Below are 17,383 nucleotides of genomic sequence, written 5' to 3' on the forward strand. Positions count from 1 at the left end.
ATAATTAAAACAATCATATATACTCCAGGAATCCGCGATTGAACTATAATCACTAGTTATGTACTACTTCTCACTTCTGAATTAACAGATTAACTAGATTTTGATCCGCGCTTCGAAAGCGCAGGTTTTATGGATTATATACGAAGTTGGATATGAGATAGTATTTTGAGTATATGTGTATTATTATATTATAAAGTCGTATTATATCGAATATAGAAATTTGTTTAAAATTATATAATTTATGAATAAGTTTATTCGAGATTTTTTATATACGTTTTTATGTAACGCTTTCTTAAGCACAAATTTTTTACCTAAATTTGATAAACGAACCAAACCAATACGAAATACATGTTGAGGTTCAAGATTAAGAAAAAGTACTTATTAGATATTTTTGGACCTGCGGGTTTCTGTTGGACTCCGGATATCCAAAGTACCTAGAATATTTTGTTCATATTATGTATATTTGAGTAATTCATATATGTTCTCGGTATAAAAATATTTTTGTAAATTTTGGATTCGCGTTTTCTGTTATAGTTTCAGGTTTTGGGTAAAATTTCAAATTGTAAAAATATATTTAAAATATTGGATATTTTTGGTTCCCGGGTAAGATTTTGGTCTTTTAGATATTTAGTTATTTTTGGTATTTGTTTGATTTTGAGTATTTTCATGTTTTGATTATTTTGGCTTTTCGGATTCTTTAGATTTTTTTCCTAAATACTCGAAGTGAGCTAGACTCATTACGTAGCCAAATTACATAGTAAATTTCACAAATACTTGAATTATTGACTCAAACTTACCTGAAACTAAAAGGAACAAATCTGAACCAAAAAAAAATCAAATACCTAGTTGAATATAAATGCCCAAGACCCAAAGAACTTGGACCTGGAAGAAACCGATTTATATTTGACCCGAAGACCCGAATGCCCAAATCTAACCTTTCATTATATTTTTGTGCATTTTATAAAAGTTACATTTGATTAGTTGGTGAAACTTAAAATTTATTTGAGAGGTTTTTGGATAATTTAACAGTATAGATTTGTAGCTTTTTTGTTGAGCAGTAAAAAAAAGATTTGTTGGGTTTTTGATAATTTTAAACTTATCTTAAATATTAAATTGTTATTTATCAATAAAATAAAATTAACATAATATATCATTTTTAAACTTATCTTAATTTTGAAGTTAATGAGACATATTTAGAGAAGAGTTTAATAAAGTGTATGTGATAATATTTTCGTGAACCAAATTTATGTGATTGTATATATATGGTATAATCTTTTTGTTTACAAAAAGATATGGGTTCAATAAATAAAGTTTTGACTAAATGATTGCTAGAGAAATTTAAGGCAACATATTGTTTGTCCAAATAATATAAGACCAAAATATTATTAGTTAATGAAAGGGTCCAAACAACTTTTTAAGTAGATTTATTAAAACTCATTCCCTTTTAATAGTATTGATAGTTTGTAGAAATATCATATACTATAACAAATATCGGGTAAAATAATAGACAACCTCTCATAAATTAGTACAGTAGGTACTCCGACATGGGGACTCAACAGTGAAAATTATGATGTCCACTTCACTTGGTGTAAAATTGTAAGAATTTAACGGCCAAAGTTGAATGTATTTGTTAATTCGTTTAAAGTGTTTTTTTTTGTAAATGGGTTTTCAAATTCTTTTAACGAATTTACTTATCAGTTTGCGATTGAAGTCTTTCTCGATCATTGTTGCTTGTTGGTGCGCGGAATGAACATTATATATATAAATTATTTTATATATTATATATTTATAACATATTATGAAATAATAAATATATATTGAATAATTAAAAAGTCATTATCTACTACTTATATAATTAAATTGGTGCGAACATATAACTAAATTTTATAAATCGGAAAAATATTTTTTCTATTTGATATGATATATAATTAAATTTAAATGATAGTAACATATATATGGTATATTTTAATATTAATATATATTATATGATGTTTTTTGCTCATATTTTATTTTATCATTTGTATATGTTATACCAAAAGTCTAAATTAGTGGTAACAAAATTTCCACTGTGGGATTAATGGTTTAAGTAATTTAAAATATTTTAAAAATTAAGTTGTCAATATTTTTTCAAATTATTTATCAAAAAAATGTTCAAAGTAAATTTCAAAATTAAGATATTTATGTATTTTATATGGCATATAGTTTAATTTAAAATGATACATATATTTATATATCTTTTATTTTTGATACTTATTAAATGAGACTTTCAATTTATATTATTTTTTTAATTATTTGTATCATGTCATATTAAAAGTTTTAAATCATAGATCACAAAATTTGAATGTGAAAGTTTTAACAGTTTTAGTAATTTAGACTTGTTTTTAAAAATTCAAAATATAATATATAAATAATTTTTTTTAATTTTTATTATATGGTTACTATGATTGTTTAATTTATTTTAATAGCTTAAAATTAAACAAATATAATTATAATACACACTTATTTTTATCAAATCTTTATTATTCAAAATAATTAATTATCATATATACTTTAACCGCATTAGGCAATTCTGTAATCTTATTTAAGGAAATAATGAAGCACATTAATAATATATTTTTTGTGGTTTAATAAAAAGTTTATTATATATTTAGATGAACCAACTTATTTCTCTATGGATTCTAAGAATCATTATAGTGATGACACGTACCTACAAAAAAATGTTGTAATGTTTCTCAAATAATACAAAGGGGATACACACAATAGTAGAGAGACGAACAAATACTTAAATGAGTACTGTTATCTCAGTCCGTCAGTGTCCTAATCTCACGCAATATTCTTAATTCTATCATATATTACACCTCAGCACTAAACCCAAAACGAAATCACACAGAATTGTGAAAAGAAGTGCAAAATAGGAAACAAATTGATTGGAATGAAAAAGTAGGAAGCACACTGAATCTTTTCTAAAGGAGTTAGAGGAAAGGTATTTGGAGCTTGTTAGAATAATTGCTCCCACGAATCATTTTGGGAGATTTTTTTTTTAAGCAAATCTAAACTTTGGGGATTTTGATTAATAAAATAAATTTAAATTCAGAGAAACTGTTGCTTTCAAACTTTAACTCAAATGTGAGAGTAACGAGGAAAATGTATTAAACAATATTAGCTTATATACTTGTCATTTCATACAAGGAAAACTGTTTGACTAAGTTATTGGGACCTGCGTTTGTAACCATTTTTATGATTTTTTTAAAAAAAATTTATACAACTATGAATTCTTTCGAGTATATATTTCAGTTTAGTGATTTTTAAATCTGTTAATTTTATATTATTGTAATTTAACTAATTTGTACAATAAATTTTGAAAGTTTAGATAGTGAAATTATTATTTTTAGTTTATATACGGAAATTATATTAGCAAAACATTGACAAATATTAAAAGAAGATATAAACTGGCAATCAATGTGAAACTAGATGATAATCCGCGTGCATGTGCATGATGAGTTTTTTTATATTAATGTTTATTCCTTAAATGGTTTAAATATTTTGTAACACTATAATATTTATCGATTGTAAAATGACGAATACAAATATTTGTCTATTAAATGTATCATCGTTGTTGAATAGTTAACATATTACATCTAGTTTTAATTATTTTTAAGATTTTATATGCGCAAAAACAAACTAAATTTTACGGTGGACACAAATCACAAAAATTATATAGGCAACATCGATTGTAAAATGACAAAAGGGTATTAGGTTTTCTGCTCTCGATTTGTTTATTATTGACTCTCCATAAGTGATTTCATTTTCTATCTCAATAAAACTGTGCTTTCGTTTTTGTTTATGTTTCACTGATATGACTTTTGTTTCTTTTTTTAACTTCTTCTCTGAATTAACTAATTAAGTGAATTACATAAGTGTCAATTTAAAATGATGAACATCTGTAAAAATTAGTTCCACTCCAGATACATATCCAAGAATCAAATTTTTGAAGAAAATCACCGACAAGCTCTATTCACAGGTTAGTGTTCAAATCTAATATATGAAGTTATTATAGAATATAAGTGCTGACTCGAAATATAACTGCATGTCTAGTATATATTCACCAGTTTGGTCTAAAAATTGAGTATACCGATAAAATATATATACAATACTTTACCATTTTAGTATGAGTTATTCTTGGGTTCACTCCCTAGGGTGAACCTCTAGGTTCACCAACCAATAAGATTTCATTATTTCAAATTCAATATCTTTTAAAAAAGGAAACAAAATATTTTCAAATTATATTATGTTTTTAAAATAAAAAAAGTAAAAAAAGATAATAGTAACAGAAAAAGAATTAAAAAATATATATATATATATATTTTTAACGTTGTCAACAAAACACTAAACCCTAAATCCTAATCCCTAAACCCTAAACCCTAAACCTTTGGGTAAACCCTAAACCCTTGGGTAAACCGTAAACCCTTAGATAAATCCTAAACTCTAAATAAAAAACACTAAAACCCTAAACCCTTGAGTGTTTTAGTGTATAGTGATTTTGATTTAGAGTTTAGGATTTATCCTAGAGTTTAGGGTTTATCCAAGGGTTTAGGGTTTAGGATTAAGGGTTTAGGGATTAGGATTTAGGGTTTAGGGTTTAATGTTACGCTGACGATGTAAAATATTTTTTTTTTAATTACTACTATTTTTTTTTTACCTTTTTAATTTTAAAAACATAATATAATTTGACAATATTTTGTTTCCTTTTTTAAAAGATATCGAATATAAAATGAAACAATCCTATTGGTTAGTGAACCTAAAGGTTCATCCTGGGGAGTGAACCTAAGAATAAGTCTTCTAGTATATGTAAACTATGTATAAACTAAGAATTGTTTGATTTATTAAATGATAAACCAGAAACTTTATGATAAATAGTTCAAATATCTTATTCTTACAATTATAATAGCTAGTTATGATATTAGGGAGAAATAAATATTAGACGAATTATCAAATCTCCCATTCTTCAAACAACCTCAAAAAATGGTGATTGAAATCTTGTCATGATATTTCACTAAAAGATTTTTAGGAATAAAAATCAAGACTAAAATACTTAATTTGAATAAAATAATATATATATATATAGTGGTTCCAATATTATAAATCACTTTGATTTGAATAAGTGTATTTCTAAGATTGTCAGGATCAAATAACATATTAGAAACTACCTATTTAAAAAATAATGTGTATACATGAAAGTATATACATTTGAGTAAGCACATAAATCAAAATCAATATCTTTTGTTTATTTACAATCATGGTTTTGGTAAATAAATCAAAACAATCACTTTATTTACTTTATATGGTAAATAATTAAACTTTAGTGATATTGACTTAGATATATATAATATTATTTTAATATAAATATTTGTTATTGACACTTCCTACTTATATGATTTTATTAACATTCATATATTTTCTGTAACAAAAATTTAAACCGTTAATCACAAAGATTAGTATGATATTCATTAATACATATGTCAAAATTAAAATATTTAGATCTCAATAATTTTTTCAAAGAAAATTTTGAAATTAACATATTTTTAGATTTTTATATAGTATATAAATTTATTTAAATGATATATATATATATATATATATATCTATTATGAGACTTCATATTCATACGATTTATGATTATTTGTACTTTTCTTGAACAAAAAAGAGTTAAATCATTGATCACAAATTTTCAATGTGAGACTTTTACTATTTTTAGTAATTTATAGTCGTTTAAAAAAATCAAAATATAACATATAAGAAAATTATTATCGAATATGTATTATTCATAATCATTAATTATCATATATATGTTAATCATATTAGGTAATTTCGTAGCATTTATTTAAGAAAAAAACTGTGAATATTCTTTTGTACACTACTAATCAATTTGATAGTTAGTTTCAGAAGCATAATATATATTTATATGAACCAACTTATTTTTCCAATGATTCTAAGAATCATCTTAATGATGACACATGGCTATCAAAACATGTTGTAATGCTCCAGGATTAATATATAGAGGATATTGATCCGCTATTAAGTGCTCACACCAAACCTACAAATTTCCTTTCTCTTGGAGATCATTTGAAAGAGAATTACTGAGGATGACCCCATAGTAGAAACCTATAACTATTACCTTTCTCCCGGGTGCAGCAAGGTCAAATGAGAAGCAATATTTACATGTTTATATACGGTATAAATTCTATAAATTAATACAATATAAATTAATACTTTATAAATTAATATATTTTTAGGTCCTAAGTTGGACCGGTATAAAATTAAACATCTAAATAATAAGATAATAATATTTAGAAAACTCTTAAATAAATATATGGTCTCATTAAAATCATAAATTAATAATTACCATATATATAAAATTTATATAAACATATACAAAAAGTATTGTGTATCTTTATTCAAAATGAATTTCATCTCCAAATTTATTTTTAGTTTTATCAAGTTACATATAAAAGTAAATTTATATTATATGATATGTATTCAGCATAAGAAATGTCTAAATAATCAAATAAAATAGTTAAAATTCAAATCTATAAATTCTAACAAATATATAAATTTATGAATGAAATATTAATCTCATTTTATACGCTAATTTTTAAAACAAAAAATATAATCCAAAACAATTCTTAGGGGGGGTTATTGGTAGAAGAATTCAAGAAGAGTTATTAAATTTTGAGATTCCATTGTTATTGGTTTATGAATTTTTAAAATTTAATTAGAATCTATTGTTATTGGGATGATGACTTTTAAATTCCACTCAAAATCTTTTATTATTGAAAAAGTTTAGTTTTCATTGATTTTAAGATTCTATTAAAATCTATTGTTATTGGGATGTAAATTTTCTTTGTTTTTACTCATAAGACTAAACTTTGAGAATATCATCTATACCCATAAGATTTTTGAAATCTATGCAATAAAATACACTCGCATCCAAAAACACACAAAATTGAACAATAAAATAATACAAATCACAACTTTAACATAAAAGTAGAAAACAAATATTAAAAATTTAATAAAAGTAAAAAAAAATAGTTTTAAAAAGTATTTTCGAAATTCAAAAAGAATTAAAAAAAACAATTTGAAAAAAAAATCGAAAGCTTTTATATAAAAAGTTCAAATTTAAAACCATATATTTTAAAATTATAAAAAATAACTTTTATTTATATATCTACATATTAAAAGGTACAATGACATTTTGTCTTTTTAATATCTGAAATGATTTTTTTTTCTTTTCTCCTATTATACCATTAATTTCTTACCTTAAAAGTTAATAACAATCAATAGAATTCTATACACAAGTAATGAAAATCTATGTAAGAATATTGGATAAAACTTGTAAAATCTTCTCAACTATTGAAATCATCAAATTCCATTAAAATTCATGTCGCTTGATGCACTATCTCCCTTCAACCCTTTGAGCGAAATGCGGCAAAAGGAAGGATCCATGGACCGACCCCATCGTCTCCACCCCGTAGGAACTACGAGATCACCGTTGTTAGTCACCAAGTTATTTACCCAGAAATAGATAAGGGGGATATTTGAAAAATAAACGTATTCGCTCTGTAGCGGATCTTTTACAAGACCAGCTCGGGTTGGCGTTAAGAGACCCTACTGGCCTAACCCTAGACACTCTAAGATCCTTTTTCAAACCTGCTCCCACTTCGAGGCGGAAAGGAAAAAGAATTTCACGTTCTTCCTTTCGGGAAGGGAGGATTAGGAAAATCCTATTGATTGCAGCTTTCTCCAGACCCCTGGGAAAAGCATGAAAAAAAGGCTTCAACCGGGTTATTCTATTCCACCTCTTAGAAAGAAAAGAACTTAAATCGAAAAAAAAAAGTGCATAATATTGGATTCAAACCGACGGCCCACCCTTTCTTTGAACCTTGTCAATGATCGAACTTAAAGATATGAACTGAGTGGAATCTCCTTTCTTCGGTCTCAATTCCGTACTCAGGAGTTTCCTTACTTATAGCAAGCGATCTAGACCTCCTTCCCTTCTGCCCACTCTCCGTTCACACAGTTCTCAAAGCAGAGGAGGAAGGGTGGGCAGAAGGTACCACGAGCCCTCTGTCCCACACATCTATCCAGAAGCAAGTGTAGTTCTTCTGAGGTATATTAAGATTCAGTCTCCAGTTAATATTTCGGCGACCAATCCTCCCCAATTCACACCTTTGGTGAAAGAATTTTTTAACGCCTCCCAAAAAAAGCAAAGTTGGCTTGACGAGCGCAGATGTGAGGAAGCGGGAGCAATAAAACAAAAAAGTTGACTCATGAAAGTGCAATGGAAGGGTGAAAGCCGACTCGCATCCACTTTCCCACTGTAATGGAAAGGAATGCCTACCGCTCAACTCCGTTTCATGCTTGAGGAAAGAAAGATGATAGAAAAGGTTCAATATTAGCGAATTGGCCGCCCAATTCAGCCGTACTTAACCATCACAAGAAGTAGAAAATTAAACCAAAATGAATCCAAATAGACGAAAGAAAGCAAGAATTAGGATCACAAAATTTCAGGCTGCAAAATGCAGCTGCTAGCAAGCAATTCAGACACGACTATGCAGAATCGTTAAAGTAAACATCATCATAATCAGTGAAATGTAGCAGCTAACTCAAGCAAAAATATCTTCAAGAAACAATCTTGACATTTGAACTACACGAACTAATCAAAACCGGCCAGAAAACTCGCATGGGTAAACTTATGTGATCTACTTTGGCGGATTCATTTATATTTTACATATACTTGAATTTTGAACGTATTTAATTCTTTCAGGACAAGGTTTTTGTATCTAATTCATTTAGTATAAGGTTCTGCATAGTTATAATAAGACGTTTTTCAAATTATTCAACATGAAACGCCATAAACAAATTTGACAAAATTAGCATTAAAGTTACAAAATAATAAACCAATATATCCAACTTTTTGGTTTATCCAAATTGGAAGTCAATTTCCGCACACGCATGTTTCAAACCGGGTACCGGTTCACAAAAAAATACAATCATGCCTTGGTGCGTTCTTGACCTAGAACCTTCTTCTGTAACAGTATATAGCAGTGACACCAAGTGAGTATGTGTGATGATGATCAAGGTTACTGAAGAAGCTGCAGATTCCAAATCAGTCCTAAAATCACTCTATACCGATCCAAATCAACATCAACAACAACAGAAAGTAAAAATCAGTCCTAAAACTACTCCATACCGATTCAAAGCAACAAAAATGTAAGAGACAAGGAAACCATCCACTTAATGGAATCCTCTCTAAATGCCTACACCTAGCCAGAACCTTCTTCCTCCGTAACAGTATATAGCCTGAATAAGTTATATCTTCATAAATAATGCCGAAGATGCAGATTCCAAGTGATATGCGTGATGATGATCAAGGTTATCGAGTTTATCGTGCTTCTGAGCATGACTATGGCAGAACCAAAACAATTCGATCATAATAACAACACCATGAACCACAAATTACCTGCTTCAGAAGCATCTGAACCGGCGGAGCCACGACCTCTCTGTCTGAGATGAAGTTCTTATCATCTCTCCACCACGTCGCAACCACCTCCATCGTGCTTATGTCACTCGATTGAATCTGAATCGAGAGTTTCCCCAAATTGAATTTCAGAAGAGAGGGAGTCGTCGTCTCTGTAACTCTGTTATTTATATAAGAAGGGTACTGAGAGCTGCTGAGCGAAATAGAAGGTTTCACCAACTCTCTTGATTTTCTTTTAATAACTCAAAATTTCAGCACGAATACCGTTAATGATGAGCACAGCATAAAAACTTAAATCAAATTTTAATGAATAAAATGATGATATACATTTTTGTTACTATACACATTAACTTTTATCCATATGTTTAAGTGATAGAAAATCAACAATACCATATCAAACTCTTTAGGAGAACTAGAAAATATTCATTCTCTTTGTTTTAGTTGAATCAAATTTTAATGAATAAAATGCTGATATACATTTTTGTTACTATACACATTAACTGTTATCCATATGTTGAAGTGATAGAAAATCAACAATACCATATATCAAACTCGTTAGGAGAACTAGAAAATAGTACCACATCTTAGTTTTAGATGAGATACTCAACTAAAACAATGAGAATGAATATTTTTCTTAGTGTTTGTTAAAAATATTTAATTTTGATTAAATGTAGGTCTAGACATTCGACTCCCCTGGTCGGTTTCTATCGGGTAACATTTAGACCTAGTTAGCTACTTGAATATTTGTGATTAAGGTTTGGGTCGGTTCATGTCTACAACTAAAATACATATAATTTTTGGATAAGTAATGGATTTGGATCGGTTAAGGTATTTGGGACCCAAAAAAGACCTCTAGTTAGCTACTTGAATATTTTTGATTAAGGTTTGGGTCGGTTCATGTCTACAACTAAAATACATATAATTTTTGGATAAGTAATGGATTTGGATCGGTTAAGGTATTTGGGACCCAAAAAAAACCTAAAATACCTCAAATTGTACCTAAAGATCCCAAAAATACTCAAAAACCCCCAAAGTATCCAAAAATACTTAGAATTTTCCCATAATCTTACCTGGAGATTTCTTGGAAATATCTGAAGATGGTTGTTGGCTTACCTTTGGTTCTGTCTGATCATCAAGATGTTTTTGAGTGTGTTAAGATGCAATGCCAATGACTCTCTGATGGTTCTTTCTTGCTCTTTGTTTTGTAGCTTAATGCTTAGCTACTGTATGTAACTCATATGTTTGCCGTTGATAATTCCAGTTTATATATGTTGTGGAATAATCTCAATTTGTCAGCTTAATACTTTTATGCCGTTGATAGTGGGTAGGTTCCTTTACTTTAGCTATCGTTTTTAACCTGGAAGTTAATATGATCATGAATTGTTTTAGGTCTTTTTCTTTACTATATTGTTTTAAACCTGAACTTGCAAGTAAGCATGTGTTGCTTGATTACTCTTGCATGTACAAGGAGCATCCCTGACCTTTTCAACTTGATGCCCCTTTGATATATTTGTTATATAGTTGTGCCTTAATGGTAGGATATGGTATACTAATACTAACACAGGATGTAGAAGCTAGCAAAGGAGCTAACAATTAAATTTAACTATTATTAATTAATATTTATATATAAAATTTAAGTTAATTTTTATTTATGATTTATAAAAAAAAGTTCATGTTTTTTAATCAAATTTAAAAATTGATGATTTAATTAACATTTTTTGTGATTATATTTGCGGGTTTCATTTGGTCTAAAGTATATCGAGGTCACTAATATAAAAGGGAAAATTGGAAAAATGGGACACTTTGAACTTTTGTTTGTCACAATAAGACTTCTCATACTTTTGGTAATTCTGGACATGTTTTACCCTTTTTTAATGGGAAAAATAGTAAATTGAATTTTAAAAATGTAAAAAAATATGAAAACTGTTGGAAACATAAGTATGACAATATATATGTTTAAACTTTAAAAAAAAAAAAATTGAAATCATATTTTATTTTATCTTCTAGCTACAATTAGAATACTCATTCTGGTAATCTACCTAGTTTATATGTCTGATTCTAAGTTTTAAACATAGATATATCAAGGGTATATACCGTAAACTAACTTTTCTTGTATATTCTAGCAAAGATAGAATCAGTTACGTTATAATCAAGAAAGATGTATTCGGTATACCTACAGCTCGATAACGATATATAGCCACAACTCAATGATATATGTCAGTTATATTACGAGACATAACTTGTTCTGCCTTTTACCTTATATGACGCCTACATGAAGAATACATTTTTCACCTACTATACGGTGTTCTGCTTAGGTAGTGTACATATTCTAGGCAAACCGTGAAAATATGGAAACTTTCATATTCAGTTAAAGAAGTTTTCTAATTCTAAACTAAATCTAACATAAATCTCTCAAAATATATTTGAAAATATTTTATCCACGTTCTTCTCCTCCTCCTCCTCCTCCCACGATCTTTTTCTCTTTGTTTGTGTTTCTCTCTTCTTCATCCATAAAATCACCTCTTTTCTCTATCAGTACAACATGGTTCTAATCTATGTTATTTTGTCTTGTTTATTATATCATTCTCTTACCCATAAATACCGAGATTGTATGCCTCTTTACTCTACAAAATTAACGGTGAGAGTTTATGTAAGTGATGACTACTAAATGTTGCCACTTGCTTACCTTTATTGTCCAGTTTTACCATTTTCTTGTTTGTTTCTGTTTCTTGGAATATAATGTATGCCATGTATCGTATTATTTATGAAATTTATGTATTGTGTGAAGACGTCAAACAACTTCATGCCAACAAGAAAAGCAAGACAAACATTCAAGATCAACTTCATGCAAACAACTTAAACAATATGCTATGGAAAAAAAAAAGTGAACTGCAATGAGCTAACACTACATGGTAGGAGTAAAAACAAAAGCTTGGGACTGAACAAGAGTGTAATCAAGCTGTTGCAAAACGCCGGATTTAAATTTCATAGCTGTCTTTGTGTTCCAGATTGAGCTTGCTTGATCACATCAAGACCCTTGGATCAAAGCTATCACAGACTTCGGTTAAGCTCAATCTTGGTTAGCTATCACAGACATCAAGACCATTTCCTTCCTCACTGAGTCTGACTTGGATTGGTGCAACGTTAGGGGGATTCACCAATCCTTTGTCATCTCCATAAGTCAATATCATCACTCCAATCTTCAAAACAAATGTTAGAAACTTCAATAGTAAGTTTCATATGAGCAAGCACAAATACTTTTATACAAAACTAAAAAAAGATTTTCAAGATTTTCTTACCGTTATGGCACTATAAGCCCAAGAATTCGCCACACCTTTTACTTTTTCCTTCTTTATTTGTGAATGTGATGTCAAACATCTTTGCACCTTGTATACCACGACCAGTTTCTGGTATGAAAGCCTAAAACATAATCGCATTTACTGATTTGTAAATAAAGAGACTACATGACAACTTATAAATACATCAGTCCAAGTTTTTAAATGTAATTTTTACCTCAACGCTTGTGGTATAACGTGCACCTGCAAACTTCTTCTCACTCTTCATACCTTTTACAACTGGGACTGCAAAATACTCTTCATAAATGTGACGGTAATGGTCCAAAGCCTCAAGAACCTAAAAAAATTAAACACAGAAATTAACATGTTTTTCAAGTATATAAATGTTTAAGGTTTAGATCACGAAGAAAAAAAAACTAGTGTTACCTCTTTATCTGCGTCTTCTTTTGTGGCGTGAACAGTGTGTCCTTGCCAGAGGAACTCTCGGCTCCTGCGATGATTATAATTCAAGATTCAAACACACTTAAAACTATTAAGTGTCTTAACTCAAGAACTTATTAATCTAAGAACACTTTTATTTCGTAATGAACCGTCGAAACTCGTACGATTTCGTTTTTTCGTATGTGAGAACGAAGAGGAGGATGACGAAAACGAGATTAAAGACTAACCATCTGACGAAACATCGATGAAGAACAATGATTTTCCAAGAACCCTAAATCGCCATGAATGAAGTCAAGAGCTACGGCAGAGAAAAGAAGATTAAAAAAATTAGGGCAACTTTACGGGTTTTACCTCGACCGTATCTTTTTTTTCCTTTTTTTATTTTTAATACTAATCAATTACGAAAAATCATTGTTATAATTATAATTCATATTAATTGGTTTATTTTAAGGGTATTATGGTATTTACAAGAGTTAAAATCCTATTTTCCTAAATAATCTTCTAAAAATCCCATTGAGACAAATCTAAGTTGAGAATGTCCTATTTTTCCAATTTTCCCAATATAAAAACTACAAAATGGTTCAGAATAATATGTTATTAAATTCAAAAAATAGGTCGGTGAATTAAACCATTATCTTCTTTATACAAACAAGACTGAATTTTGTGTTACCAAAAAAAAAAACAAGACTGGATTTTTGGCAAGTGGTGCTGCCACATCAACAATCTATTACGACCAATCGAACAAAACTATGTAACTTCATTAAAAATTCCATGTCACATCTTAAATCTACACTATGAGATTAAGCAATATGATACTTCTCGAGCCAAGCCGGCTTACAAGGAATCCTTGACCTATTTTCACTTGATGCCCCTTTGATATATTTGTTATACAGCTGTGCTTTAATGGTAGGGTTATTAATACTAACACAGGATGCAGAAGCTAGCAAAGGAGCTAAGAGTTGAACAAAATCAATCACTTTTCATAAAAAGAGATTAGAATTTACAATTTTATATTGAAATTAAGTAATATTGGTCGAATAAAACTTATTTTCTTTGGTTACATGGTTGAGAAAGAGACATAAGTGATAGAGTGGAGGAAGGATGAGGAGAGAGCCCGAATGGGTAATTTGAACCCCCACCCTACATCAACACGAGGAGGACAAAACCTAAAGCTTTTAACATGTGAAGAGTACTATGAGGTTTGAGGTTGTAACCAGTAACCCCAGCCATGAACAACAACATTCCGGCGGCTGCAGCGTGTAAGAAACCGGACACTATCATCGTGGTCTGGCCATTCTTGTAGTAAATCTCGGCGATTCCAATACCAATCCCGATTCCTACAGGTGCTGTGAGAGAAAAGACTATCACCATAGTTAAAGTTTTCTTCAATTCAAACTTTGCCTGCACACACAAACAAAAGAAAAAAAGGTATAAGAACATCATTATCACATTGGAGAGATTAAAACAAAGTAAGATTACCTCGGAGATGCAACCTCCAAGACTAATTCCTTGGAACAACTGATGGAAGGCAATTGCAGGTATAAGAGGCTTAATTGTGCTAAGATTTGGAGATGCTCCTAAAACTATTCCAATAATCACTGAGTGAACCACAAACCCTAATTCCAAGACCTAAACAATTAAAGAAAGAGAGCAGACCATATGTTAAAATCAAAAACGTTGTAATCAAGAATTTATTTAAACTAAAATAAATAAAAAGGTTTGGATATTTTTTTTTGGTGTGTCTAGACTACCTGAGTTACGAGCTTCTGTCTAATCTTATTGTGATCTTGTCGGGAAACAGTGTGTCTTTGTGAAGCACTATTATCAACATGATCATCATCACCGTTGTGATTTTCCGAGTGAGATATATTCATAAAAGCTGAAGCGAAGGACTTGGATTCAATCATGGTTAAGATGGCAGCAGCCCTGGCTACAACAACTCCCGTCATCGGGAAATCTCCGATGCAAGAACTTGTGAGGCTGGCTGTAGCATCAGGAAGAATGTAGATGACAGAGGCGAGTCCCATTACATAGGCACCGAATTGCCTAACGCATGCGTAGAAAAAACCATCTCCATCCAGGCCAAAGATGGGCAAACAAACACCAAAAACTCCGAAAATCAAAGTAGAGAAGATAGCCACGATCTTATACTTAAGATCCTTTTCTGAATTTACAGCAGCAGCAGCGGAGCAACCGCTGTCGTTTCCTTCCTCGGCCGCCGCGGAGACAGTAAGAACAAGTAGAGCAACCAAGTAGACAACAGTCAAGGGTTTGCCCATCTCTGTTTCCCCGTACGATGGAAGGTAGGCTTTGAGCTTTTTCTCTGACTTTATCTCTGTAACCGTGACGATGTCAAGAATTTTAGGGTTTCTCGTTCTCTGCTTCGCTTCTCCAACTCTCTGTATTTCTTCCTTCTTTATGGAAATTTTTCTTTTAGTTTCCTTTTTTTTTTTGAACAACTTTTTAGTTTCCTTAAACGACAAAACAAAAAGAGAAAATTAACTTTAGTACTATTTTTTTTTGTTTATTTTAACAACTACATTTATTTTATGTACATCTATCTATATTATTAAAGTTGAAGTACACATTGAGATTGTTTGGTAATATAGATAGTAGTTAAAAAAATAGTACTGTTTGGAAACATGGATAGTAGTAAGTTAGGAAAAATAATAATGGGCTTATGCTACTAAAAATTGGAAGCCTATTACATTATATTAAAAAGTAATGAGTCTATGTTATTTGATATATAATATATTCAAATCAAAATAATAATTTAAAATTGATTTATATTAAAAATTCATTCAAAAAATATATATATATATATATATATATATATTCAAAATTTGATTTTTACTAACATATTTTCTAACAACTATTATAAAAATATTTTCAATATATATAAGAAAAATACAATACAAAACCCAATTTCAAACACCAACTTAAATTATGGTTTTTATATTTCACATTAAATTTTAAAATATAATATATGTGATTATTTATATGATTGTACGTATAAAATATTATTAATTATAAGAAACTTATTTGATGGTACGTATAAAATACGTTTAATTATATGATAACACATATTTTGTAACCTATGATGACACATATAGGATATATATGTAATAGTGATTAGGGGTGGGCGTTCGGGTTCATTTTCGAGTTTTTTTGGGATTTCGTGTTCAGTTTAGATCTTTGAGGATTTGGTTCGGATTTGGATAACCAATTTAAATAGGTTTGGTTTAAATATTTAGATAGAGAATTAATAATAATTTAAGTACTTTTGGAGTTTTGAGTATATCTTAACTATTTAAGATATTTATGTTTGATTATCTGTATATATTTCAAGCATTTAAGCGAACTTAAAAGTTTACATCATTTATATAAGTAATTTAAGCGAACTTAGAAGTTTACATCATATTTTCAAGCATTTAAGCGAACTTAAAAGTTTACATCATATATTTAAGTATTTACGTTTGATTATTTGTATATATTTACATCATATATATTCTGGATGTTTTATATATATTAAATCTAAAAATAATTAATATATATAAGTATATAAATCTATTTTGGATACCCAAAATACTTCGGTTCGGATCGGATTAGATTTCAGTTCTTCAAATACCAAAATTTTGAATAATTCAGATATTTAATCAATTCCGGTTCAGATTTAGTTCTACTTATTCGGATTGGAATCTGTTCAATTCTTCGAATTCGAGTTTTTTGACCAACCTTAAATAGTGACATAAAAATCAAATAGCATCATATTTTTTTTTAAAAATGCACCCGCACGGGCTTGCGGGTCAAAATCTAGTTAAGGTTTAAGGGTGACAAATATTCCAAGTATAACCATAAGTTTATATGAATGACATCTCTTATATATTAATTGAGAAACATTACAACAATTTTTTAGCTACGTATCATCACTAGAATGATTCTTAAAATTCTTAGAAAAATAGGTAGGTAAGTCCATCTAGATATATATAATAAGTTTATTTATTAAACTAACTATAAATTCATTATTAATGTTCTTTGTTACTCCTTCTGTTCCCGAAAGAAGGATTTTCTAGAGTATTCACGCATATTAAGAATATAATAAATATTT

The 17,383-nt window shown here is 29.1% G+C and overlaps 1 protein-coding gene and 1 long non-coding RNA gene across 3 annotated transcripts; both read right to left on the bottom strand.

The window, feature by feature from the left end:
- Positions 1-4,661: 4,661 nt before the first annotated feature.
- On the bottom strand, positions 4,662-13,596 carry LOC103834028. The gene is made up of 2 exons (XR_004450393.1): positions 12,838-13,596; positions 4,662-12,738 (listed from the first exon to the last, which is right to left on the bottom strand). It is a non-coding gene; the product is annotated as an uncharacterized LOC103834028 (long non-coding RNA).
- A 52-nt stretch (positions 13,597-13,648) lies between these two features.
- Positions 13,649-15,849, bottom strand: LOC103834030 (probable zinc transporter 12). Of its 2 annotated transcripts, XM_009110093.3 has the most exons (3): positions 15,027-15,849; positions 14,755-14,904; positions 13,649-14,676 (listed from the first exon to the last, which is right to left on the bottom strand). In XM_009110093.3, exons 1-3 carry the CDS (start codon positions 15,552-15,554, stop codon positions 14,416-14,418), a joined length of 939 nt encoding a protein of 312 aa, XP_009108341.1. In that variant the 5' UTR covers positions 15,555-15,849; the 3' UTR covers positions 13,649-14,415. The 2 variants fall into 2 exon arrangements, with proteins under 2 accessions (XP_009108341.1, XP_033133489.1); XM_033277598.1 differs by having other exon boundaries at positions 13,649-14,904.
- Between the last annotated feature and the right edge of the window lie 1,534 nt (positions 15,850-17,383).

The sequence above is a fragment of the Brassica rapa genome, chromosome A08, assembly GCF_000309985.2.
Source record: "Brassica rapa cultivar Chiifu-401-42 chromosome A08, CAAS_Brap_v3.01, whole genome shotgun sequence".
Lineage (NCBI taxonomy): Eukaryota > Viridiplantae > Streptophyta > Magnoliopsida > Brassicales > Brassicaceae > Brassica > Brassica rapa.